The sequence below is a fragment of the Rhinolophus sinicus genome, linkage group LG10 (assembly GCF_036562045.2).
Source record: "Rhinolophus sinicus isolate RSC01 linkage group LG10, ASM3656204v1, whole genome shotgun sequence".
NCBI lineage: Eukaryota > Metazoa > Chordata > Mammalia > Chiroptera > Rhinolophidae > Rhinolophus > Rhinolophus sinicus.
Window position 1 is genome coordinate 111,285,178 of NC_133759.1, and position 26,716 is coordinate 111,311,893.

Sequence of the window (26,716 nt, forward strand, 5' to 3'; positions counted from 1 at the left end):
ATATGCCATTAAGAAAATGAGGCGGCAAAGAGTTTGGAAGAAAAATTAGCAAAACATGCATCTGACAGAGGACTTTATCAGGGATAGATGAAGAACGCCCACAAGCCAATCATAAGGCAGAAGCCTCCTAAAATGGGCCAGATGCTGCTGTGCCGTCAGAAGGCTGAGCTACGCCGGACGTGGCTGACTGTCGGCTCCTTGTCCTCAGCGAGAGGGACATTCCTGACGAGCAGGTGTTTCGCGAGGTTCTAGGACATGCTAGGTTCATCTGCTGAGAAAAACTTCAGAGCATAGCTTGGCTCGGGGTTGGAGTAGGGTCAGACCTGGGACCTTTTGAGGTTAGGTGGTGTTCTCTTATCTTCACTGGCTTTGGGTCACAGATTGAAGCATTTATCAAAACATAATGATACACTTAAAATCAGTGACCTTTCACTCAAGGTCAATTTTACCTAAAAAAAAATTCCGTAAACAAATATTGAACTGTAGTTGATGACACGTGTGCTGAAGTATCTAGGGGTGAAGTACAGGGATGTGTGAAAGAGAAACTTCTTAAAAAGCAGTTCATATTTTGGATATTATTATAAATTATATTTTTAAACTTCACCTTGAACCCATGGCGTATCAGGTGGGTTTGTAACTAGAGGGAGGAAGTGGTGTATCAACTTCCTCCCTTCCTCCCTCTAGTTACGTGGTGAGGAGACTGGCACTCACTGTGCAATTTTTTTTAACTTTGCTGTATGTTTGAAATTTTAATAATAAAATGTTAGAGGGGGATACTTAGAGCTGATAATAGTCAGGAATGATCTTAGACAGCAGATTTTTGAACAGCCCAACATGTGCCATTAGATAATAGAATAGGATCTTTAGAAGGGGGGAAGGAGGGAGGAGGAAGAGAGGTAGGAGCAGGGAGAGAGGGAGGCAAGAGCGAGGAAGGAGGGAGAGAGGAGGAGGCATCTTCAGACTGAGACAGAGATTTCCTGTCACAGAAAGAACTACTTAGGCTGTGTTTCAGGAAGAAGGAAACTGACCCCAGGAGTGGAGGAAACGGCCAACATGTGGAAACTATTCAGGTACTTACTTTGTAAGAACAGAAGGGACAGCAGAGCGTCAGCGTTACGGGGACAAGATGGAACATGAATCAGTCATGATGCTTAACTGCAAACCACACATGCACTCTGGCCATGTTTTAGCAGAAAACACACTTAACTGGCAAATATTAGGGAGCTGGGCTCTGACTGTGGGCCTCCTGGGCACGGATGACCCCGCAGGACAGGGTCTCAGCGGGGCAGGGCGCCGTTCTGAGGAGACTCTTGTGGGGGGCGCTCCCGTGTACCGCTCAGCGTCTGACCCTCCCAGGCCACACCCAGCACCGTCTACACTCGCAGGCTGTTGCACAACCAGGACACAGCGGAGGAGGAAGGTGTCACTGCCCTGAGGGTCCCCAGAGGCTGTGCTGCCCTGGCCCTGAGGGACCAGACTCCCAGTGACTCGCTCATGCGGGTCACTTACGAGTCCCATTCCTGAGCGGGGCACCTGTGTAGTAAAGAGCCTCGCCACACGGGGGTATGGAAACGTCTTTTCTGTAGCCAGAAATCATAAAGTGTAAAGCACGCAGTTGCCAGGAGCTGAGCAGACACATGGGTTGTGCGTGCCGGGCCCCCTGTGTCCTCGCGTGCTTGCAGTGGCGTCCTTGGCTTTCTGACCTGAGCAGCGGTGCTTGGGCTTCCGGGCAACGTGCCGGTGCTCCCAGCTCACGCCCCAGGTGGTGTCAGCACGCAACACACTCACCATTGTCCACATGGGCCACCCCAGAGTCAGGTCGCGGGCCCATGCGGCTCCTGTGTGACTAGAAAACAGAACCTGTCCCTCAAGGATTTACTTACAAGGAGCAGAAGGTTTTCATGCAAGTTGCTCTTAGAGTCAGACGTTTTTGCTGTATGACTGGCCCATGGCCCTGCCCCGAATTACACCTCCATCAGCGTTAAGAAGCATTTGACATTTCCCTTTGATTTATGTGCCAGCCTTCCCACCAGGGCACAGTGGCTGCTCTGAGAACCATTCTAGCCATGTCGCCCCTGAGCCTCTCCTTGAGGCGGGGCTCACGGAGGAGACTCCCAGCCCCCCACCTGCCACTTGCCCGGGGAGATGGCTCACAAGTCCTGGGAGCTCATCAGTGCCACTGCATCGCACATACATTTCTTGGCACAGAAACGACTGGAAATGAAATTTGCGCTGAGGTGCTGTGGGGACAGAGCCAGGAGAGCAGTTTCCAGGCTCTCTGCCTCACGAGGAAAGGTACTGGCTCAGGTAGTAGATGGCCATCAGCTGTGACTAGTTGGCCATCAGCTGTTACCGGTCAGCCATTAGCCACTGATATAACTGCCGTGGCTAAGCTGGCAACAGCAGAGTGTAGTTAGCAAGTGGGATCTGTTGGCAGAGAAACAGACAGTGGATTGCAGATCGTGTGGCTCCTGCTTCCTGTGTCTCCAGCCCAGTCGCCAGCGAGAATATAGAGGTATGACTCTCGTATCTATGGCTCCGTGGGTGTTCCTTTTTGGCCTCACCATGTCCTGCGTTCTTATGTGGGGAGCGGGAGCCGAGACCCCGCATGACAGGTACCGTGACACACCCCTGTGATTGCACAGCTGAAAGTGGGGGGCATACAGTCCCACAGACCCCGCACTCATGCGGCTGATCTGCCCTCCCACAGACACCTGTCATGTAGAGGGCGGGACACACGCTCACCTGCACAGGAACACAGCCCTAGAACCCACGCTCTGCACACCATGTGAGCACACGTACATGGGCACACACTCACACGTGTGTCTCCTTCCTCACATGCCCACTCACCCAGTGCTCAGAGAAGCACACATCCAACACACACGGCCCTGATCCCGGGGTCCAGGCAGGGCAGACAGGCCTTTGAATCGCACGGGTCGGGGCTGGTCCCCCCAGGGCCAGGGTCAAGGCAGAGTCAGTGCAGCAGTTGTTCAGGATGTGATCCCAGGGAGGGTGCTCTGTGCCCTGGGGCCCCTGAGAGCCTGGGTCACTCAGCTCAGAGGTGTGGCTGGAGGGGCAGGAGGCTCCCGCCCTGACTGGTGGAGAGAGGCCCTGCGTGGGGCCAGCACGGAGCCAGCAGCCAGGCACGTCCTCCCCAGTGTCTATAGGGACACCCAGGATGGCAGGGCTCAGTGCCTGGCCACTGCTGTGCCCAGACCAGCTCACCTCTGCCTGCAGGGGCTGAACTGCTTGTGGTTTGGGGTTTATTCGGTTGCTCTTGGATCATGTGATCCCCCCTGCACCAATTGCTGTGGCTAAGTGGGAGGGGTAATCTGACTGGGGAGATGAGGGTGTGTCAGGTGGCCAAGGTGGGAGGGGCTGTCTCCAAAAAACAGGGAGTGGGCAGACAAAGCCCACTGACCTCTTGGGTAGAACCAACACTTCTGAGGGTGCCTCACAGTAGCCTGTTACAAGTTTGGGGGCCTCCCCATGCTGCCTCCAGCATGGCCCCCTTCTTTCCTCCCTCCCCACCAGTGACGCCCTGCTTTCCATGCCATGACCAGGCAGGACCCCAGTCCTGGGGCCCTCAGTCAGCTTTTCCTGCTGAAGCGCACAGTTGTGGGTGGACAGCTCTAGGGGCCAGAAGAACGAGACCCCATGGCTGACCTTGGCTGACCTTGGAGAGCAGGCATAGGAACTGCAAGGTCCTGACCCAAGATAACCCAGAAGCATTGCCTGGGCCCAGAGGCATTGTAGCTGTCCCTGTCCTACAGACTGACATGAGGCCCATGGCCTCCGGGGCCATTCCTAACCCCAGGGGACGTGTGGCTGCTGATGGCAGTCAAGGAGCCTGAGAGGCTCTGGGTGCATTTCACAAACCCATCTCCTGTCTTGGCCTTGGTTTTCTCATCTGTAGAATGGGGCAAGCCCACCGGCCTTTTTCACGGAGCCAGTGTGAGGGCTGAGTATTCTTCCACAGTGATGTGGACAGTGTCTGTGGGGATTCCCCAGAGTGTTGGAGCTGATGGGGGCGGCTAGAGGCAGAGGGCAGGTCTCCCCAGGGCAGCCCTGCCAGGACAGGCTCTCAGGCAGGAAGACCACGTGTCCACGCTCAGCTGGGAGATAATTTCAGAGGTGCTGGGCTCCTTGGGCCTGGCCTGGCCCAGCCCAACCCTATGGAGAGGCGAGGCCAGCTGCACACGGGATGCTCGAGGGCCTGCGCTGCCTGTCTGCTTCCTTCGTGCTGACAGGACACTCATCAGACAGGCTCCTGGCTGACATCTGGCCCAGTCAGTTAATCTAAACAGAAAACAGTGGGAAAAATTGTTCCCATCTTTTCAGAAACTGCAGGCACATGTGGACCCTCGTCATTGTGTCTGGAACGTCCTGCTCTGTGCATCCTAGGTTTCAAGGGAGGCAGGGTGTATCCAAGACACACCTACTGTACCCCTACTGTGTGCAGCGTCAGCTGCAGGCATGGATGTGGGGATGCCCCCAGGCCCTGGGGGGTTGGGGACAGCCTGGAGAGCTCCTGCCCACCCTGCATAGGTGTGTCCTGCCTCCTGGGACCCCAGGAGCCAGCGTGACATGTTCAAATGCTGACCCCACTGCAGCCACGTGGCCCTGGGCAATTCTCTGGGCTCAGCTTCCGCCTCTGTGTCATGAGAGATGACTGTCCCCATTAAAGGTTGGTGCTCTGTCACTGCCATTTCCAGGAGCGTGTACCCAGAGCTCCATGCTACCCACAGGCGCTGGGCGGCCTGGACACAGGAGGGTGTTTTGCTTGGAAGGCGGTGGGGGCGCATAGAGGGGTGTGGGGGTGTAGGGGTCACGGAAGGCGCTGGAGGCCCCCTGGGGCCCATGGGTGAGCATGCTGATCTGTGTGCACACAAACAGCTGACAGGTGACACGCTGTGGCTGTGGCATGGTGAGGGCCCAGTGACCCTCCCGGGGAAGGCGCAGGAGGGTCGCCATCTCATGGGCAGCCTCCTCGTGGTGCTGTCATCAGCTGGTGCCGGCATTCAACATGGACTGCAGAGGGAAGTTGCATAAAGTTCAAATGTTCCCACCCAATTTCCTTTTCTTTCTAAAAACGGCATAGCCGCGTGGCCTCTGTTTATTATGAATCTCATACCGCAAGTCTCAGTTGAGTGAACTCACATTTTATCTGGACGCTGGGCCTGAAGTCGCCTAGAGCTGGCAGAAATGTAATTGCACAAAAGCACACGAGGGCGGTTAATTTGTAAGGACAGCAGCGTGGCCTGGCAAGCTATGCCTTTGGTTCCAGTTCTGAGAAGCTGGTTTTTCCAGAACAGCAAAGCGGTGGACAAGGCCCATTTACCTAAGACACAGTTGGTATTTTTAACGGGGTGAAAATGTAATTTTTCAAATGTTTATGGATTGTTAATTTGGCAGAACACAAAATCAAATTACAGGTAACAGACTGCATTTGCACTTTCCATTTCCTGGTTCCTCATGAAGGAAGGAATTACTGTGAAGGCCATGAAGCCCTGATCCCCATGGGGGACGGGCAGCTGGCGGGGTCCTTGATGCTCAGGCATGGAATGGTGGCCATAGCTCGTGGGCAGAGGGGCCTTGAGGTCTGATTACCTCCAGGCTAGCAAGGCCCCTGGACTGGGGCAGACCTGCCTGCTCGGACAGCTCTGTGAGGCCTCTCTAAGCCCCCGTGTCCCCATCTGTGAAATGGAGCCATGTGGCTGCCCAGTCCCTGCTCACAGGGCTAGGGACCTGGCAGGAGACAGGGAGTGATACTGGAAAAACAGCCATGTTCCGATGTTGTGGTGGGGTGGGAGGCCTTGGGAGGAGAGCTGCAGCTCTGGGGAGATGACAGTGAGCAGCTCCGCAGCCCCACACTGCCCTCAGCACCTGTATGTGTGTCCTGGGTCCCTGAACTCAGTTTCACGAGCACAGGATGGGACAGGCCAGGGAGAAAGGCTTGGGGACAAGAGCAGGAGTGTGTAGTGTGTGTGCTCAAGTAAGTCAGCTGGTATGGAGGTCATATTAATCAAGGTAAAGTGCCCAGAACATGGGAGGTGATTGTTCTGCAAGAGTTCCACATATCAAGAAAGAAAGAAGAAAGAAAAGAAAGAAAGAAGACACAAACGCAGGAGATGCATTTCAAAGGCTCAAGAGATGGGATGTCTGGGCCTGGACTTGGGGGCTGGGAGAGCAGCCTGGGGTCTTCTTGTGCCTTTCTCCCTTCCTGCACCTCCCCCTCCAGCCACGTCGGGCTTCCCGTGTATTCTGCAAACCCCCACCCAACTCCTTTCCACCACGGGGTTTCCACTTGCTGCCCCCACCACCTAAATGCCCTTTCCTTTGGCACAACTGCCCTTGCCCACCCTGGGAGGGCCCTGCCCTCACACACTAAGATAGTTGTTGCCCCCACCCTGTTACCCCCAACTCAACACCCTGTGCAGGGCTGGCCTCCCAGCTGCATGGGGTGTGAAACTGCGTGTACTGAGTCACTGGGACACAGTCGGTGGCTCTGGTTCCTTATTGCGCCACAGCACAAAGGATGGGGCTCACGAATGTTTGTTGATTGAATGAACAAACAGCCCCCAGATCTGCTCAATACAGGGAGGAAGCAATTTGAAGAGAAATGAGGCCTTTTTATTTGCTGCCCTGGGTGGGGTGGGGGACGACCAGGGGCCAAGGACAGCAGCTTGGTGTAAAGGGAAGGGTCCATCTATGGGCACTGTCAGCCTCCCTGGGGAGACCCGCAGTCCAGGCAGGAGGGTGTCATCTGAGGCCGGTTTGCACTCCGAGCCTCCCAGGCTGCCATCCTGCGGCCCTCTCCCTGGCCTGTGGGGAGGCTGACTGTGGTGGGTGCCCCACCTCTCAAGGAGACTCAGGGTGGGTCCCTCGCTCCTGCAGCCTCCAGCTCTAGAAGACCCCTGATGCCGACAGCTCTGTAAGGAGGGGCCCCGCACAGTCTCAGGGTGGCTTGGGAGGAGGGTCCCCAGCCTGGACGCCGTCAAGCTGGGGAACTTTGCATGGTAGCAATTTGCACAAACTCCCCTAACTCCCGCCTCCAACTTTGTTAATGGAAACCTGGTGATCCATAACCGTGTGTGGCAGACATCTGCTCGGGGTAATGTGCTAATGTGCATATCGGTGATCAATCAGCAGATTTGCAAGGGAGGCATAAAGTATTTAATTATAATTACGCAGGGTGAGTCTGCGTGTGGTGGCGACATTTGAATAGGTCAGAGCCAGCTCTCACCCCGCTGTGTTGTTTGGTATTAAATGCCACTCACTCTGAGGGCTGGGAGCCCTTCTGAAGTCGCAGGATATCACACACAGGCAAATTGAAAATGTCCCTTCGCTTTTAAAAACATGATTGATATCCTTTGCAAAACAAATGTTACACCTTGTAGTGCACAGATCTCACCGCTGGTGCCACCCCTCTGTTCGCCGCAGCCCAGGGGGCGTCTGTGCAGGAGGACGTGCCAGTCAAAGCCTGGCTCCTGCCAAGGCCGCCCCCCTTGCCAAGACTGGGGCCCTTAGAGATTGTCTCTTTCGGGCAGAGGGTTTTTCTGCTCTCACTCAGGCTTCACTCACCAGAGTTAAATGCAGGAAAAGAGCAAGAACCCGAAAGACAAAATGAAAAATTTTATTTGCTCAGTTGGTAGCAGAAAAATATACCTTCAGAGACTCTGGGTGCCGTGTAGTTACATACAGTAGCACCTGCATCGTCTCTCCATCTAAAGTACATCTGGTATAGTTGAAAACACTGCTTCTAGCACAATCAACACAGGGATATAAATAGGAGGAATGCAGACAGATACTACATATGCCTACTGCGCGCACACACGTGCATCCTCCATACTGAGCTGGGACAAACCACAGCACAAAGGAAGTGTTAGGAGCCCATCCCCTGAGCCACACGCCTGTACCCTGAGCCTGGGCCCGCTGTGCTGCAGAGCCCCATCTGCAGAATGGGGATGAGAGCCACACCAGCTACCAGGGCTGCTTTGCAGACAGCTAGCGTCCAGGCTCAGCACCAGGCCTGGTGGGCAGTGACCTTGGCAGAGGTCTGGCAGCTAGCTTTTGCAAAGGAGAGGTGTTCTCTGAGTTACCGGCATTTGTGCCGCTTTCAGGAGGGCCATTTGAGACACCGCTCCTCTCCTCCTGTGAGGTTGGCAAGGCCTGGCCAGGCTGCTGGCGCCGGCGGGCGGGGACTGGGCCCATCACCAACATTCTAAGGACCAGCCTTCTCCCTCTGCTCAAACAACTAAAGGAGCACGTGGAGTCTATTTACAGGTGAAGGAATGAAATGCCAAGCCTTCCGAATCAGTAGTGAAGCTCACTAAGCCAGCCTTTTGCATGATGGGTCTGGCACAGCGGCCTGCCTGCATTTTCTCCCAGCCCATCTTGCAGAGTTTCCAGGAAGCAAGACAGTCCCAGGCCAGACAGCAGCCTCCCTGAGTGCATTTTTGCTGTTTACAAAATTAGCCAATCATTGTCACCTAGTGAATCAGATTAGGTATAATCCATACTAATGTTCAAATTAAGTCATGGAAAGCAATTAACTCTGCCAAAATGGGCTGGTGAAAAATGATAAGATTGGTCAAATAGTTTCACTGTGCATAATTGTGTTTTTAAAATGCTGGTCTCTACACAGTAATTAAATAATTTACATTTCAAATGGACTGTACCACCTCCATTGTGCACTTCCTAATTGCACATCTCAGCAGAATGGCGTTTCTCTACCACCTGCTATGCAACGTCTGCTTTCTGGGGACACCAGCTGGCTGTGACCTGCCAGGACAGGGGCTTACCTCTCTCACAAGAATCAAGAAAAGTGAGCTTTGCCTCCAAGTTGTCCCAAATGTGGACCCCTCTTTCTCTCTCCGTCTTGCCCTCCCCTCCTCCTGCCCTTTCTTCTTTCCTCCCTCCTCTTTCTTTCCTTCTTTCCTTCCTTCCTTCATAAAAAAGTGCATGGGATTTCTTAAACGATCAATGTTCTGCCCACAATACAAGATGCATTTGTCACTTCCAATCACATCACCAACACAGAGACACAGTCAAAAATCTTGGGGCAACATTCAGGGGTCAGTTAGGCTGTGACTTCAGTGTTTGTACTTTCTTATTACTTTTATCTCTAAGGAGACGCTCACCAATGCCACACTGTCTGTCGTTCACCATCAGCTTCCAGGATATGGCAGTCCGTGAAGCAAATTCTGAGACCGGTAAAGGAGTGTTACCTTGATTCTGAGTGAACGTGACACTGAAGCCGTGTTCGTATTCCTCGCGCAGGATTTCTAGAGCAAACCTTAAGTCAAACAGGAACCCAGTGAGTTTTCCTGCAAGGAAACATTTTTTTCTGAAAGGATGAAGCTCCGGCCCGACCACCAGCAGCCGGCGCGAGCTCAGCTCCTTTCCCTCCAGCCCAGGCTGTTCCCACATCGAGCGGGAGTCTGCACACGTTCAGAAGATGTGGGCAAAACCTCACTTCCTGGTTTGGCTGAAGTCACCCAGAAGACCCAGGCTGCTTGGGTGCCAGCCACCAGGGAGCTGACAGCCTCAGCCCCCCTCACATTGTCCAAAAGTGGAGATTCATTTGTTGGGCCTCCTGCGGGGGGTGGGGCGACCTGAGCTCAGGAAAGGGGTGGGGGCAGGAGAGGATGTAGTCTATGCTGAACTTGACCCCCTTGTGTGGCCCTTTCCCCGGGGCAGCGGGGCTGTGGGCAGGTGGCTGGCAGCGAAGCGCCGGGGACCCCTGGGCGTTGGCGGGCTCTGGCGGCCCCTGGGTCCCCTCGGCGCCGCTCTCACACGCCCCTCTCGGCCCTTCGCGCCTCGGGCCGCGCCGCCGGCGCCGGCGCCGGTAGTTGCCATTCTCGAAGAGGTCGAGCAGGGACTCGCAGCCGCAGGCGAACGTCCAGTAGCTGCCCTTGCCTTTCTCGTGGCCCTCGGTCCGAGGCACCTGTGCGAGCGACAGGGGCTCAGCGGGGCTGGCTGCCGGTGCGCCCGGCAGCATCTGGGCTCGCGTAGGACGTTGGGGGTGGCGTTGCTCACGCAGCAAGTGGAGGAAACCCAGTCTGAGAACCAACTTTCCAGCAGCTGCCGCCGTAAATCCCGCCCCCCCTCCGCCCAAATCAGGAATGACATGGCCCCGGTGTCACCAAGGCTGGGACACTCGGGCCGCTGGGGTGGGGGAGGGGTGCCTCACCTTGACGAAGCAGCTGTTGAGGGACAGGTTGTGGCGGATGGAGTTCTGCCAGGCGCGCTGGTTGGCGCGGTAATAGGGGAACTTGCCCATGATGAAGTCGTAGATGCCCGACAGGGTCACCCTGCCTGCGGGGCTCTGCTGAATGGCCATTGCGATCAGCGCGATGTAGCTGCAAACAGGGCGTGTCAGGCCACGCTGGGGGTGGGGGTTGCCCACAGACAGGTGCAGTGACCCCCCCGGCCAGCCCTTCGCGCGCACAGGTTCCCTCCAGAGGTGCCTGGGGGTGTTGGACGTGGTGCGCGCAGGGGGAAGTGACCCGCCGGAGTCCTCCCTCCCCACTGCATTCCAGATCCCAGAAGCTCGCCGTCAGCCGTGGAGTCCCCTCAGGGACGTTGAGAGGACCTTCTCTGGCTACCTCTAAACGCGTGGAGGACAGGGTCCCTTCTCTGAGCCCCAACCGAGAGAAGAAAGCCCTCCCTCTGCCCCAGGCAGGTCCTGGCTGCCCGAACTCCCTGCGGAGGAAGGTCGCTGTCCCCCGCGGCCCCCCGCCACCGATCCCCGAGGTCACCTGTACGCGGGCCGCGTGAGCCGCTTTTCCTCGTCGGAGCTGCCCGCCGGGTAGTCCGCGTCATAATTGAAGCAATTGTAAGGATACTGCGAGCTGTCAAACATCGTGGCACGCCCAGCGCCTGCGGGGACCTCTGCTGAGCTGCCACCTCCTCCGCGCCGCCCGCCGGCTCTGCAGGTCTGTACGGAGGTCCTCGCCCGCAGAGACCGGCAGCGTCTGTACTACGGGATACTCTACGCCCAAACTGGGAACCTGGGCTTCTGGGGTCCCTTCACCCGCCCCCACCCAGTTCTCTTGTATCCAATCCCTGCGCGGGGGAGGCCCCAGCCACCGTTAAAGCGGAGGAGGGGAGTGGCGCAGGGCTCTCGGTGACCCTCCGACAGGACGCAGGAGGCGGGAGGAGGCAGCTGCACGCTGGGTGGTCTAACGGGCGGGGACAGCCACCCGCTGCCTCCCCTCCCCGCTCCGTGCGCCTTGCTGCTGCGCGGGCCCCAGAGTACAGGGCAGAGCTCGCTGGGTCCCCGGAGCCAGGGCTAGAGGTCCTCGCCGGCTCCCTGAACTGGCAGACTTCTCCTGGGGGCTCCCAGGTCCGTGCTCCCTGGGCCCACCCGGAGATACTTAGATTCTTCCCATGCACGTAGGTCCCTGGAGTGGACGCAGGCTGCCAGAACCCAGCTGGAGCCAGGCCACAGATAGGACCCGGGCTTTCACCCCTCCGCTGCCAGGCTCAGCCCAGCCTCCTTCCGTCCCTGAGCAGGGGGGTCCAGGCAGGATGGGTGGGCCCAGCGGGTGTGGCCCGCCTGGGGCAGGGCTCCTCCAGAGACATAGGCCAACACTTCCTGCAGCGTCCTGTGTCCCCGCAGTGCTGTGTGTCACAACCCAGAAGTGTGCCTCCTCCAGGGGCCCCCAGGCCAGGCTCTGAGCCCAGAGGTGAGGCGTACTCTCTAACCAAGCTTGCACTGGCCTGGGCAGCCAAGCCACTGCTTCCCTGGGCCTCCTGGTGCCAAAGCTCCCATTCCTTGTATGGGGCAGTGTGTGTGTGGGGGGGGAGGCGTGGCATGCAGAAGAGAAGGGACATTGGGAAATTTTAGGAAAAAGAAGGGTAAGTCCTTGGGTGGGGGGTGTTTCACAGTGGATGTGCCACCAAAACGTATTTCCATAAATAACCTGCAGAATTCTGATGGTATGCCATGTTTGTGAGTCTGTGTAAGGCCAGGAAGCCTGAATAGTCTTCTCCAGAAAATTCTCCCTTTGGCTCTGAAATGACCTGTGCTCAGTCTAGCCAGTGGGTCCCAGGAGGGCCAGATGCCCACTGTCCTTGGTGAAGAACGGCACCAGGTCCCTTGGAAACAGCGGGTCAGCCGTGCAATCACCGCTCTGCCCTGGGGCTGGGGCTGTCCGGCTTCTGTTTGCCGCCTGAGGCCCACTCGAGTGCAAACATATCTGGAGGCTCCCTGTCGTCCCCTCTGTCAGACGGCAAAATTAACAACACTGCAACGTAGGGACAAAATGATATGGCCCCTCTCACAGTTTTCTTAAAAAATAAACATACAACTACCAAAGCACCTGGCAATAGTACTCCTGGGAATTTATCCCAGGGAAGGTCACACACATACTCCTAGCAGCTTTGTTTGTCATCTCCCCAAGCTGGGGTCAGTCCAGATGTCCACCAGCAGAGAAATGGCTGAACAAGCTGTGCCCACCCACACCACAGGACACTACCCAGCAACTCAAAGGAACCAGCTGCAACTCAGTGACACAAGGTGAATCTCAGGCTGAGTGAAAAGAATCCAGTCTCCAAAGGTTACACACATAGGGTGCCATGTATACGCCACTCTTGGAATGACAAACTGACAAAGTGGAGAACAGGTCCACAGTTGTCAGGGGCTGGGAGGAGGGGGACAGGAGGGAAGTGGTCGTGGCTGTGAAAGGTGACACGTGAGGCCCTGAAACGCTCTGCGTCCACACAGCATGAGTGTCGACATCCTGGTCCTAGTGTCACACTAGGGTTTGGCCAGATGTTGTCATTGGGGAAACGGGGGAGAAGGTGCATGGGGTTTGCTTTATTTCTTACAGCTGCGTGGAACCTACACTTATCTTAAAATTAAGTTTAATTAAAAAATCCTGTAGTGGTTTTGGAGACCCTCCTTCCCTACCTCTTCATATTGTGGTTATGGAAGCTGAACCCCAAAATGCCAAAGCAGTGAGAATGAACTTCCGAGATGAGCAATAGGGGTGCAGAGTGAGGATTTGTGCCAAAGGAGAGAGTGCCGTCACCTCCCCGTGGCTTGGGGTTTTGTTTGCAGAATTGCAATGCCCACACCCACTTACCTGCCAGCCCCTACTCTCCTCTCCTCTCCTCTCCTCTCTCTACTTCCTTCCATCAAGCTTCAGGTGAACTTTCCGAGAGCCTAGGTTCCGGGAGCCCCAGGGTCAGGCAGAAGCAGAAGAAGATGTGGCAGGACCTGGAGGAGCCCCAGGCCCAGCCCTGTCCCAGCCTGCACCAGTGAGCGCGTGCACTTGGCTTAAAGTAAGGACACGGAACCCTTGTCAGATATAAAGTGACAGCTGCTACTTCACTCCAGCCTTCCCAATCTGGGGGAATGCCTCCTGGGGCCAACCCAAACCCAACTTTGTGGGGAGGGGAATTTCAAGTTGGCATCGCCTGGAACCCCCATGTTCTCCATCTGACCTCTCCAGGTAAAGCCATCTCCCTGAGGCACAGGCTGTGCCTGGCACATTCTGCACTTTACACATCCCATTCACGCCAATCCAGTCTCTGAAGATGGTCCCTTCCCTTGTAAAGGCTGCACATGAGACCCTTAGGGGAACAGACGACACTCATGCCAGGCCCTACTCCACAGATGGTGGAGATCACAGCCCGACTTTGCAAGCAGTTCTAACTTAAGCTCTTTCATTACCAAAAGGCAGGGGCTAATGGAAAACACTGAAGTTAAAATAGAATGACACAGAAGCCATGCCTCCCTTCCTGGCTGCAGCCTGGGCTCCTTCGTTTGGGATGGGCATTGGCCCCTAATCCCATGATGCACTTTATAAGTCCCCCGCCTGGAGGAATCCTGCCACTTGTGCAAAGTTGGTAGACACATTCAATGGGATGGTAGTTCTGCTGGACTGTTTGTTGGGTGCAGGCCAGGGTGCCCTTCAGACAATGCCAGTGGGCCTGGTCCTTCACACCTGGGAGGCTTGGGGTCACCTGCCTGCTGCTTTCACACCCACCAATATGGAAGAGCAGTTTACTTGAGCTCAACAAAGACAGACGCCACCACAGAGGACACAAGGTCTCCAGAGTGACCTTTGCACTCACCTTCAGTTGGCCACTCATGAGCAGGAGACCAAACATCACCCAGTGTCTTGTTTGTGTCCACACGATGTCATGCACCACTGGGCTTCTGTCATGTGTGAACTCACGCAGCCCATCGCCCGCTGCAGCAAAGCCAGGTCCTCAGAGGCCCACAGCCGTGACTGGCAAAGCCGGCGTGTCAGGCAGGCCTTTCGCCTCTCTCAAAAAAGGGTCTGGAGGAAGTCGCCCTAAATCAGAGACAGTGATGACGTCTGAGGAGAGAAGCAGCCATAGAGGTTAGATTCTTATAAGGACAATGTGTTTCTTGTGTAATAAAAATGACTTATGAATTCACATTGATTTCTGTAATATTTCCTATTGCTGTGTGACCAACTGCCAGACTTAGTGGCTTAACCTACCGCCCACTTATTAGCTCACAGCTCTGTGGTCAGAAGGAGGAGGCACAGGACAGGGCACTCCCACCACCCTCACAGCAGAAAAAGTGGAAATCTGCACAATTACCACTTCTCTTGAGTCGGTCAGAGCTGAGGTTGCAGGGCAGGCACCTCCCAGGACAGTTGGTCAGAGCCTCGCCCCCACAGCCAGAGACTGGCACCACCTGGGCTCGCGAGCATACAGACCAGGAGGCGGGAGCAGGGGCTTTGCACAGCAGGCAGTTCCCAGACACCCCCCTGGACGTGCGGGAGAAAGCGGGGAGCAGGCGGTGGTCTGGGAGCCTGCCCACATGTCCGGCCTGGGGGCATTGCAGCAGCTGCAAATAAGCCACCCCCCTCCACTGTATGCAGAGGGTGTGGTAGGGGCTTCTGAAGCATTAAAGGAAAGAACCTTAAAAATGGACGGTGGAGAAAACAGCACAAGTTCTCCACTTATTTAATTGAATAGAAAACGAATGTCGGTTAGTTACAAAATCTTTCTAATGAATTTTGGTTTCTTGGATGTCTGAACCATTTACTTGACTACTTCTAAAAATAACTTATTGGGTCAATTCTCAGAGAAACCCAAAAAGGCAGAGTAAATACTGGGCCTGCGTCCTTCCATGAACACATTCAAATTACAACTAAATTATAGAACAACCAACCTTGAGAACCATCTGAAGCCAAACAGAAGTCCTATATCTAAAACTATAAAGATGCCACGTTGAGACTGGCAGGGGGGTGGAGACATGAAACGGGCCCACACCTGTGTGTGGTGGTTGAGAATCAGGAGAGATATCTCAGCCGCAGAGGTTCCCCCCTAGAAGAATGAGGGATCCCAGCCCCACACCGGCCTCCCCAGCTCAGAGCACTGGCGCCGGGAAGAGGAGCCCCCACAACATCTGACTGAAAAACAGTGGAGATTCGGGTGGGACGGAAGGCGGTGGGAAATCCAGCTGTCCTCTTAAAGGCCTGCCCGCGCACAGACTCAGTTGCTCGCACGCACTCACCTTGGGCTCCAGAGGAGGGATGGTGACCCGGGGGCTGTCAGAGACACATGGGAGCAGACTCAGGTGTGTGGCTGCGGGGTCAGGACTGGAGGACGGTCAGCATTTTCCCTTCTCCAGGGCAGCCCGCAGGCAGGCACCATTTTCTGTGTCGAGCCCGCCCCCTACGCTTACGGCCAAATTGGAAACTGATTGGCCTGGTGAGCTCCGGGGCTCTGCCCTGCTGACTCACTGGGACCCCATCCCACCCAATTCCCCCAGTGCCAGGGAGCAGCCAGCCCTGCCCACACTGCACTCTTTATGAAAACTATTGAAGTCTATGGGACCCAGGCAGGCAGCAACTGACCTCGGTGTGCTCTGAGCCTTTTGCTGAGTAGCTCCAAGCTCAGCACTGGCACCAAACCAGAATTTACATTACCTGGTGACCAAAGCTCTTCCTACTCTAGTGTCTCCCTGAGACCCTGCTTCACCTAACTCGCATACTGCACAAGGCTTTATCAGTCACTGAACCTTATGGGAGTGTCCTGGCTTTTTGTGGAGCTGCCCCAGGCTTGGTTCTGGTGGCAGACGTCCTCAGTGTGGCCTCTCCCACGCACCTCCACATTTGGCACAGGCGGTGAACAACTGCAGATCATTTTGTAGCTCCTACCAGATAGTCCCCAGCTAGTCACAGGCAGTGGGTGACCTGGGCCTGCACCAGAGCCCCTCCCAAGAGGCCCCAGAACAAGCATACCTGGAGGTTGGCTTCAGACCACGTCAGAGCACCACCTAATTAGCCCCACAAGCAGCACACACAAACGGTGGTCTCAACAGGCACCAGAGTCCATTGGGGCAAATCCCACTCAGTGGAGTAAATCCCCCCGCACAGCCGCCCATAAGCTGTGTACCTGGCCAAACCCCACAGCCAATCAGTCTGAGGGTCAATCTCATCCACTGATGTGCCAATAGCAACCAACGCTCAAGTATAACAGGAGGGACCACACAACCCGCTCAAGGGACACTCCTGGGGCACCTGGAGCAGGTGACCAGGGAGATTGTGCCAGGGCCCCATAGGGCACCTACTACATGAGGCCACCTGGCCAAGACTGAGAGACATAGCAGATCTACCTCATACATAGAAACAAACACAGAGAGGCAGCCAAAATGAGGAAACAAAGAAATATGTCCGAAATAAAAGAATAGAAAAAAACTCCAGAAAAAGCACTAAATGAAATAGAGGCAAGCAACCTACCAGAGGCAGAGTTCAAAACACTGGTTATAAGGATGCTCAAGGAACTTAGTGAGAACTTCAACAGAGAGATAGCAGCATAAAAATGGAGATAGAGACCATAAAAAAAAAAAAAAAAACTAGACAGAAGTGAAGAAAACAATAACTGAAATGAAGAATGCACTAGAAGGAACCATCCAGAGACTAGATGAAGCAGAGGATCGAATCAGCAACTTGGAAGACAAGGTAGCAGAAAACACCCAATCAGAACAACAAAAAGAAAAAAGAATCCAAAAAACTGAGGCTAGTTGAAGAGGCCTCTGGGACAACATGAAGCGTAATAACATTTGCATCTCAGGGTATCAGAAGGAGAAGAGAGAGAGCAAGGGATTGAGAATCTATTTGAAGAAATAATGACTGAAAACTTCCCTAACCTGGTGAAGGAAATAGATATGGAAGCCCAGGAAGCACAGAGAGTCCCAAACAGCATGAACCCAAACAGGCCGACACCAAGACACATTATAATTACAATGGCAAAGGCTAAAGACAAAGAGAATCCTAAAAGCAGCAAGAGAAAGGCAACTAGTAACTTATAAGGGAGCCCCCATAAGACTGTCAGCTGATTTCTCAACAGAAACTTTGCAGGCTGGAAGGGATTGGCAAGAAATAGTCAAAGTGATGCAAAGTAAGGACTTACAACCAAGACTACTTTACCTAGCAAAGCTATCATTTAGAACCAAGGGACAGATAAAGAGTGTCCCAAATAAGAAACAGCTAACAGAGTTAGAGGGACTTCTTTAAGATGGGGAAAAAACATCAAAATTATGAATAATAAAATGGCAATAGCTACATCTCTATCAACAGTTGCTTTCAATGTAAATGGATTAAATGCTCCACTCCAAAGACAATGAGAGAGCTGAATGGATAAGAAAACAGACCCTTACATATGCTGCCTACAAGAGACTCACTTCAGATTGAAAGGCACAAAGAGATGGAAAGTAAAGGGATACAAAAAGATATTAAATGAAAACGGAAATGAAAGAATAGAAAGATCTGGGATAGCAATACGTATACCAGATAAAATAGACTGTAAAACAAAGGCTATAACAAGAGGCAAAGAAGGACCCAGCAATCCCACTTCTCAGAAACCCAAAACGCTACTTCGAGGGGACATGTAAATGTATATGTTCATTGTAGCATTATTTACAATGGCCAAGATGTGGAGGCAGGCTGGGTGTCTGTCGATGGAAGAATGAATAAAGAGGAGGTGGGACATATGTACAATGGAATAGTGCTCGGCCATGGGAGGGAGTGGGTTCTTGCCATCTGCAGCGGCACAGGTGGACCTGGAGGGTACTGTGCTGAGTGGAGTATGTCAGACAGAGAAAGACAGATGCAATGTGATTTCACTTTTATGTGGAATCTAAAGAACAAAATAAACAAAACAGAAACATAGTAATAGATACAGAGAACAATTTGATGGTTGCCAGATGGGAGGGAGGTTGAGGTGGGTGGAAAAAGAGGAAGGGATTAAGAAGTACAAATTGGTTGTTACACAGTAGTCATGGGGACGTAGGGTACAGCAAAAGGAATGTAGTTAATAATATTGTAATAACCATGTGTGGTGGCAGAGGGGTACTAGATTTATTGGGGTGATAGATGGGAGAGGACAGGGTGAAAAAGGTGAAGAGATTAAGAAGTACAAATTGGTAGTTACTATATAGTCATGGGGATATAAAGTAAAGCATAAGGGAATATAGTCAATAATATGGTGATAACTATGTATAGAGCCAGGTGGGTACTAGACTAGTCAGGGGGATCACATCTTAAATTACATGAATGTCTAACCACTATGCTGTGCACTGAAATTAATCTAAAATATTGTCAACTGTAACTGAAAAATTAAAAAGGAGGGGGGTAAAGGTGAAGGGGACTAAGAGGTCCAAATTTCCAGGTATAGAACAAGTAAGTCATGGGGATGTGATGTACAGCATAGGGAAATATAGTCAATAATATTGCGATAGCATGGGACAGTGTCAGATGGTTGCTGGACTTATGGTGACCACTTCTGCAGGTATATAAATGTTGAATAACTATCGTGTACCCCTGAAACATAATATTGTATGTTAGCTATACAGTGGTAGCTTGGTTTTCAAATGTTCAGGAAGACCATTCAAGTTCTGAAACGTTTGAAAACTGAGGCACAGTTTCCCCATAGAAAGTAATGCAAAATGGATTAATCCATTCCAGACATTTAAAACCAATCCCTAAAACTGCAAATTTAGCATGAATTTTACTACCTAATGATACCATAGATCCATAAAATTTATGGCGTTAATAAACCGAAATGTTCGTCAACAGAGATATTCGAAAACCGAGGTACCACTGTATTTTAATAAAAATCTTTAAAAATAATAAATAAATAAAACATTAATTTTGGGCCTGGCAGTGAAAAGGAAGGCTCCTCTGATCTTTATCCAAAAATGTCCTTAAAAGACTACTAATACTGATAGCATCGGCAGCCAGCGGAGACAGCGGTGTTCTAAGATATTTTCACAGATACTGACTTCTGTACTTCTCAGCTCTGGTCGCCTCTGCCCTGGGGAGGCGGGTCTCGCTTTTCTCAGGCTCTCCTCTAGGTGGTGCATGGCCACCAGTCATGGGCAGTGTCCCCTGGTGCCGACGTCCCCAGAGCCCTCCCCAGGATAGCAGGGACTGCAGGCCCCTGTCTCAGTGTAGTTGGGGAACCTGCAAGCTGCAGTCCTGGGACATACAGGGGCTTAGGGTAGGGCTGGCTGACTGGAGCTCCCACAGCGACCTACGCGGGCTGCCCTTGACCGAGGTTGAGGCACTGCTGTGCGCCACACCCCCCCCCCATTCCAGCAGCTGGCCCCCAGGGCCCCTCCCCTGCGCCTCTCCCCACGTGTCCCATTAAAGTCATGAGGCCAGGAGCTAGCCCCGTCCCTCTGAGATGGGATGGGCTCAGCTCCCAGTCCCCAGAAGGCACGGCTGCCAGGCTGGCAGTTCCACCAGCCCCCAAATGCCTTCCTTCCAAATGCCAGCTCTGAGACTAAGAAAGCCCCCTTTGTGCAAATGGGGACCCACTTCTCGTCCCCCTCCCCATACACAGCGGCTTTGGAACCCTGCTCTCCTGACAAAAGTCTCTTCCTTGTCCCCTAACCAGGCCGCCCTCCACCCCGCGCCACGTACCTTCTCTGCTTACCTGCTTCTGGTAAGGCCCCTTTTGGGTGGACAGTGATTTATGGAGGGGAGTTTTCCGTGGTGACTGCTGTGGGAGGGACAGGCTGAGTGTGAGTCTGCGCTGGGTGGCCGTTGGGGGCCACTTAGCTAAGGCATCACCCCCAGGAGGGTGGCCTGGGCTCCCCTACTTCTGGACCACCTGGGAGCCTGACAAGGGCACCGAGGCCCCTCCACCTACATGGGCCTAGGTTTTGGGCAACTGGCTCCCAGGTGACTGAGAGGCAGGTACATTTGGGGAGCCACCAGAGAGGGCCAGGCAGCCCCACTGTCCACAAAGTGGTCTTTGCCACTCTTCTCTTCAGGACACAAGTGCGTGTCCTTTGTCCATCTCAGATTTCAGGATGGAGGCCGGGAAATGGGGGTGTGCCCACCCACCTGCATTCCCACAGCCCCTTCACACAGTTTGTCCCCTGGGGCCCACGGGGCAGGGATCACGCATGAGTCCCCACTTAGGAATTGACTTACCTGTTCATTAACTTATGTTATTCAGGAAGGGGCCTCTGTCCTCAGAGCCTCCCTGAGCTCCCGCCAGGGGCCACCCCCTCCTGCTTGCCTCCTGAGTCTTGCAGGCCAACTGATGGAGGGGTTCTGTTTTCATCTCTTCCTCAGCTGTGTTTGTAAAGCATGTTTGAAGTCTTACCCACACACGCTCTCCTAGGCCCCTCTGGCAAAATGTTGTCCTACTTGACAACTCTCATGGGAAATCACACTTTCCCCAGGAGGAATTTAATTGAAAACCCTTTTTCTTCATGTCGTTCCAGATCCGTTGGCCCAGTCTCATCCCCTCCCCACGCCCCTCTATGTCACGCGGTTTTACTGGAGCCCTGGGTGGGAAGGCTGGTCTGGGCTTGCTGGGTTTATGTTCGTGGCAACTGCAGTGTGGAGTGTGTCTCTTGACTTTGAAGATGGAAATATTTGATTGGATTCTGAAGACAGAAAGTGTGTGGGGGGGTCTGGTGTGACAGGACTCATCCAGAGGTTAGGCAAATAGGGGTCTCAAATGTTACTCACTCCGGGTTGAATTTAGGAAAGTCATTTCCCCAGTCCGGGCCTCGGTTTAGACAGCTGTAAAGTGGGCACAATGTGATCGTGATTCCTACCCACACAGCAGTTGAGAGGAACAAAGAGCGCATGACAGCCATGGGCCTTGAAAGCCGTGGGTGTGTGGTGGTACTGATCACGGCGTGGGGGCCTGGCTGGTCTCCACCTTGTCCGTCTCCCAGCTCACACGCTGACTGACTCCATCCCCCCCCATCCAGACGCTTTAACTGCATTTTGAATTTGTATCAATTTGATACAAATGAACACAGTGTAAAAAGTCTTAAATAACACTACCCATAACATCATGAAAAAGGGTAGAACTTTGCTCCTTCCCACCGTGTCCCATTTCTGTAGCAAAAACCCAGGGAGGGGCTGGTGACTGAGGCCAGAGGGGAGCTGATGCCAGGCGTGCTGGTGGGTTAGTAACAAGCAAGCAGGTGACTCAGCTGGGCTGAGCCAGCACATGAGCGTCAGGCAGGAAGACGGGGTGGGGACAGGCTTTTGGGGGCCAGTGTGTCCCATCACCCCATTTACTTCCTTTGGAGACTCTCTGCAGCATGACGCGCATGACAGCTTGGCCGTGCTGGTCAGCCTGCCTTCCCTGAGCTCAGCCCGGGCGGCCTCGGGATCCAGGTGAGGGTTCAAACACAGGCTGTGCTGTTCCAGGAACCTAAACTTATTTGTGGGCAGAATGACTTACCTCCCGAGCCTCCATTTCCCTGTCTGTAACATGAGAGGACCGTGGAGCTGACCCAGCAGTTCAGCTCTAGACCAGAAATACTGCACAGGGACTGCTTTGCATGGAGAACGGGTGGGTGAGGACAGCCGAACAAGAGGTAGGGGCTGTGATTTTTGGAGCTCTCTGCCCCGGGGATGCTCATGCTTTGAGAACACTGGGGGACGGCCCATCACGGTGCCCTGCACCCAAACGCAGGAGATACTCTCGGTGACTGTGGGAATGAGCCTCCCAGGCTCTCTGAGGCAGGATTTTGGGCCTGGGGCCAGCGGGGGGGGTGGGGGTGGGAGCACTTGGGAGCTCCTGGGCCAGCCTCGGCTCAGAGCAGCGCCTGTGCCTGCCCTTCCTGCAGCCACTGCTGTCTCGGCTCCAGCTTGGTAAACACGCGTGCCCACCTGATGCCACCCTCTGGAGCCGGCCTGTGGTTTGGGGATGTCACGCACTCCCAGAGATGGCCACATCAGGAGCAGAAAGGCAGCAGGCCCCTCACCTTTGCAGAGAGCCCAGGCCTTACTGCAAGGCCCTCCTCTCAGCCCAGGTGCCCCCCCCACCCTGGCACCTTGAAAGCTGGGGCCTCCACCATGCCCAGTGCCTGATTTTCTGAGGGTAGGCGGGCAGGCAGCTGAAGCCCCCAACACATGTTTGCTGTATCTTTATTGCACTTTATCACATTGCAAACTGTTCCACAAAAACGCAGCCGCACAGGACCCGCGTGAGGCATTTGCACCAGGTGTGCAGAGCGCAGGTTCAGCTACGGCCTCCGCCAACACCGGAAAGTCCCGGCGCTGCAGGACGGGGTGCAGAGGCTGGAGAACCGGAGGCACAAGTGTCCGCCTGTGGGTGTGCGTGTCCATGAAGTGACTACCACCAGGGGCCTCCTGCAGCCTCTGCCGGGACGCTCGGGCCTGCGAGTGTGGCCCACGGAAGGGAGAAGAGTTTTTATTTGAAGTCAGGTCCAGAGCATGAGGACCTTCACGGCGACTTGCCGAGGGGCAGTGGCCTCCTTGTGTGAACTTGGTGGGTGGTCTGGGCTCTCTGCTTATATCGTCAAATCCGTGTGTAAATACAAAATCTAAGTAAAGGCTTCCCTTCCACACAAAAGGGTGGATCGCCTGCCGCCAGACTGCCTCTGTCCTGAGCACAGAGCGCCCCCTCCCCAGCCTCTTCTGGTCTTGAAAACGCGGCAGATGTGTCCTGTGGGACCCACCGCCAATGGGCCGCGTGTTCCCGAGGTCCCCAGCTCACAGCGCAGGCGCACGTGCCCCTCCGCAGCGCAGGCCAGCGGCTCGCGGTCACTACCTCTGGGTGGAGCCTCTGTGCTCAGCGTCCAGGTCGTCGTGCACGACGCTGTGCAGCCCGTCCTTCTCCACGCAGCCCCCCACGGCGCGCAGCACCACGCGCAGCCGCCGGTCCAGGGCGTCCAGGTGCGGCCGGTACAGCACGGGGGCCACCCGGTCCTTCCGCAGGGACTCCGCCATCAGCAGGCTCAGCTTGTACTCCTCCCGGGCCAGGAGCTGCAGCCGCAGGTAGGTGGACTTCCTGACCCTGCGGGGTCACAGAGGGCAGGACATGCGGGAGGGGGAAGGGGCTCAGCTGCTGCAACCCAGGTGCGCGTGTGCAGGGATCAAGTGCCTCACTGGCTCTAAGCGAGGTGGTCCTGCTCCGGCCCCTGCCGCTCCAGGCACAGCACGGAGGGCAGCACCTTGCAGGACGGGTGGCCTTGCGATACCCAGCGAGGTGCTCACCTGGGAGACAGACCTGAGCTGGGCTGTCTGAGCGGGGTGGACACTGAGATACCCACCTTGGGAAGCACAGGTGGTTTTGCCCCACAGCCTGTGCCTCCAGCTAAAAGGAGGAAAGGGTTTGGGAGCCCTGTGGAGGGTAGCAGAGTGGCACAGGGAGCAGAACTGTTGTCTGGGCCTTGCGTCTTCCACCTGTAGATGGGCTGTTAGGGTGACAAGGAGCTGAGTCCCTGGACGGGCTGTGGACTCCTGGAGCTGGAGCCTCAGGGAGCTGGCTGGGGTGTGACCCCTGAGCCGCTGTGAGCAGGGGCGGGGCTGTGGGTCCCACTGGGGCTTGGACGCCCTCCTATGGCTGAGGTGGGCACGGGAAGTTCTGCCTGACCTATGGCTGTGGCAGTTTCTCACATTTGGCAGGTGACAGGACCAGGGGCTCCTTGGAGGGTGGAGGAGGGGAGGGGAGGACGTACCTGCAGCACTGCTGTAAAGGCACAAGAATGGAAAGCTCATCGTGCGAATATTTTCCAAACCTGCTGGAAGAAGAGCAGAACTGTCGAGCATGCGACACACAGGAGGACGGCCGAACACACAGGCCATGGCCCGGACGCTATGGGGGCAGCAGCACTGCGTGAACAGCACCTGTGGGGGTCCAGCTGGGCTGCGAGGGCTCTGGGGCTGGCAGTGTGGCCTAGCCCCTGCTCCCCAGCCCCAGAGGCAGGGCCTGGGATGAAGTGAGTGCCTGAGAGCAGCCTGGTGTTCTGGCCACTGGACTGAACAGAAGCTCACAAATGCAGGGTGCTGGGCAGGCTGGGGGAGGACCCAGCCTGCAGGGGAGAGGGGTCAGCTGGGGTCAGCTGGGGTCAGCCGGCAGCAGCTTCTACAGCTGGAGTGCGTGACCTACACACTAAACCGTCCAGGTGCCCAGAGCTGATTTCTCTGAGGCCGCAGGGACTTGCAGCTTGAACCTTCTGGAATGGGGTACCCTACACGCATACACCCTATGCTATGCATTGGGCAGGTCAGGGCTGGCTGGTGGCCCCGGGCTCTCCTGGTGGGGCAGCATGGACCATTTGTCCCAGCGAGCTGGTCGCAGACGCCAGCGTGCGGGCAGAATGCCCCTGCCTGCTCCTTGCAGCCCTGCTCTCCTAGGCCAGCATCTTCTCCGGGCCTCAATTTCCCCAGGGCAACATGAGGATACAACAGGACCCAGGTTACTGTGAGAATCAGGTGGAATGATGTCACAGAGGCTTCCTGCCTCAGGAGCTCCATTTACCAGAACCCTGCAGCACACAGGACCTCTGGGGACGGCCACGTCCCTCCCCACAGAGGGCCTGCTCCTCCTGGTCTAGGCTGCACCACCGGAAGGCGGCACACGGCCAGCTTTTCGCTGTGTCTGGAAGGACAAGAGCAGGGCTTACCCTCTTCCGTTGTCTAAGTGGATAATAAACGTCTCGTTCCCAAACTTCTCAAAAGTCTCGTAGTGATGGCGGTCCATGTTTCCTGTGGAGAGAAGCAAACCCGGCCGCAGCTGAATGTCTGTGTGGGGCTTGGAGGTGGTGTCCCTCCCAGCAGAGTCTGACCTTGAGCTGCAGTAACGGAGTAAAGGCAGGGACCTGGCCCTCCACACGTGGCCTGATGCCCAGAGCTCTGGGCAGATACCCCCAGTGCAGGCCCGGCAGCCCGCCAGACATACCCATGAGGAAATCGAAGATGGTCATGTCCATGATGTCCAGGATGCGTCGGCCACTGTCGTAGGGGGGCGTCTGCTTCACCTCCTCGCAGTAGTCAGGGTCCACCTCCCACCTGCAGGGAAGCGGTGTAAGAGGGCCCAATCCTTCTGGGGCTGCCCAGCTCTGTGCAGCGAGATTTGTGCACAGTAAGAAGGGCTGGGGAAAAGCTATCTCTATAGAACAAAGTGTCTGCAGATGGATGTGCACCAGCGGTGGGCCAAGGCTGCATTAACAGGAGTATGGGGTGGGGAGGTGAGACTGTCTGTGCCTTGTGGTGCCACCAGCCTGGATGCCAGGTGTTTAGAGGGTCACTGTTAAGAAACTGGGCGTGGACACGACACTCACAAGGTCTCAGTGTCTAGAAGAGTGGGATGTCTTTTGCACAAGGAACAAGGAGGGCTGGAGGGAGCAAACGCCCTGTACAAACTCTGAGGGGCTGTGTGCAGAGTCCAGCAGGCAGGGCAGCAGCACTGAGGCCACCCTCCCTAGTCATCTAATCATGGTGGAGTGGCCGCCTCACATGCCCGGGAAGGCAGGGCTGGGCTCGCCTCCCTTCTCTGCCACTGCTCACAGCTGTGGCCTGACAAGACCCCACGGAAGTCAGCATGAGGGAGAGGCCCTGGCCACCCGGCCCACGCTCACTCTGCCTTCTTGCGCTTGTGGTACGAGCGTCGCCAGGGGTTCCGCCACGTCTTCCTCTTGGCCAGCGACAGGTCTGGCAGGAAGGCCGCCAGCGAGCCCTCTATCTGGTCCGGCTTCCCACACAGGGCGTGCTCTGTGGAGCAGTAGTAGGAACACTCCCCGTAGAAGCAGACGTTGTTGGCTGAGGGCAGAGGAACACAGCTGCTTAGGGGGCCTCCCTGGCCGCCCGTCCTGCCTCTGACAGGGCTCAGTGCACTGTCACACTCATCTCGGCAGACCACTCTGACCCCAAGGGACAGAAAGCAGAGGCCCAGAGAGGGGAGCGGACCTGCCCCAGGCCACACAGCTGTGCTGTTACAGTTGGATCTGAACCCACATTCTTTCTGCTCAAAATGAAGGGACAGGGGGTCTATGGACACTGCAGAGCCAGTGTCCAAAGGTTCCAAAAGGCATCTGTACTCTTTAAGAAAGGGAAGAGACAACCCACAGAGTGGGGCGATGTTTGCAAATCTTACATCTGATAAGGGTCTCGTGTTTATCACAAAGAACTCTTACGACTCCCGCAGCTGCGGCTCAGACGGGTGCCACAGTCCAGGAGGTTCAGTCACCCCACCCATCCTCCTGCCAGCTGCTGGCCCGGGCATGCCCCCCCATCCCCAGCTGGCACCCTGCTCTCCCACTAGCCGATTAGACTTTTCCCTTTTTTGATTGAGCCCAGCCACTCAGAGCCTGGAGGCAGAGGGGTGTGAGCTGTAGACTACAGTCTGCTGCTCCCCAGCAGAGCTCAGCCCCCATGGCAGTTTGGGCATCGATGGGCCTAGAAGTGCCAGCTATGCAGAAATGGTGCAAATGAGT

General features: G+C 55.1%; 2 protein-coding genes across 4 annotated transcripts in view; both read right to left on the reverse strand.

Annotated features, from left to right (window-relative positions):
- Window positions 1-8,922: 8,922 nt before the first annotated feature.
- Window positions 8,923-18,376, reverse strand: FOXL3 (forkhead box L3). 2 transcript variants are annotated; one of them, XM_019747509.2, is made up of 4 exons: window positions 14,089-18,376; window positions 10,764-13,287; window positions 10,196-10,364; window positions 8,923-9,949 (listed from the first exon to the last, which is right to left on the reverse strand). In XM_019747509.2, exons 2-4 carry the CDS (start codon window positions 10,865-10,867, stop codon window positions 9,560-9,562), a joined length of 663 nt encoding a protein of 220 aa, XP_019603068.2. In that variant the 5' UTR covers window positions 10,868-13,287; window positions 14,089-18,376; the 3' UTR covers window positions 8,923-9,559. The 2 variants fall into 2 exon arrangements, with proteins under 2 accessions (XP_019603068.2, XP_074170182.1); XM_074314081.1 differs by having other exon boundaries at window positions 10,764-18,376.
- Window positions 18,377-22,386: 4,010 nt separating this feature from the next.
- FAM20C (FAM20C golgi associated secretory pathway kinase) overlaps window positions 22,387-26,716 on the reverse strand; it is a 34,906-nt gene continuing 30,576 nt past the window's right edge. The window contains exons 6-10 of one of the 2 annotated variants that reach the window (XM_019747478.2): window positions 25,862-26,042; window positions 25,183-25,292; window positions 24,908-24,989; window positions 23,960-24,019; window positions 22,387-23,295 (exon numbers count right to left, since the gene is read on the reverse strand). In XM_019747478.2, the coding sequence (XP_019603037.2) occupies window positions 23,046-23,295; window positions 23,960-24,019; window positions 24,908-24,989; window positions 25,183-25,292; window positions 25,862-26,042 (683 nt within the window). In that variant the 3' untranslated portion in view covers window positions 22,387-23,045. Of the gene's footprint in view, window positions 23,296-23,959; window positions 24,023-24,907; window positions 24,990-25,182; window positions 25,293-25,861; window positions 26,043-26,716 lie in introns of both variants that reach the window. The other variant, XM_019747477.2, reaches the window with a different exon arrangement.

Excerpts from the sequence above, each read along its gene's own strand:
- FOXL3 (XM_019747509.2), bottom strand. The coding sequence starts at position 10,867 with ATGTTTGACAGCTCGCAGTATCCTTACAATTGCTTCAATTATGACGCG. Across the intron at positions 10,365-10,763 it reads CTCACGCGGCCCGCGTACAG|CTACATCGCGCTGATCGCAA; the intron begins GTGACCTCGGGG and ends CCCTGTTTGCAG. Across the intron at positions 9,950-10,195 it reads TCAACAGCTGCTTCGTCAAG|GTGCCTCGGACCGAGGGCCA; the intron begins GTGAGGCACCCC and ends TCGCTCGCACAG.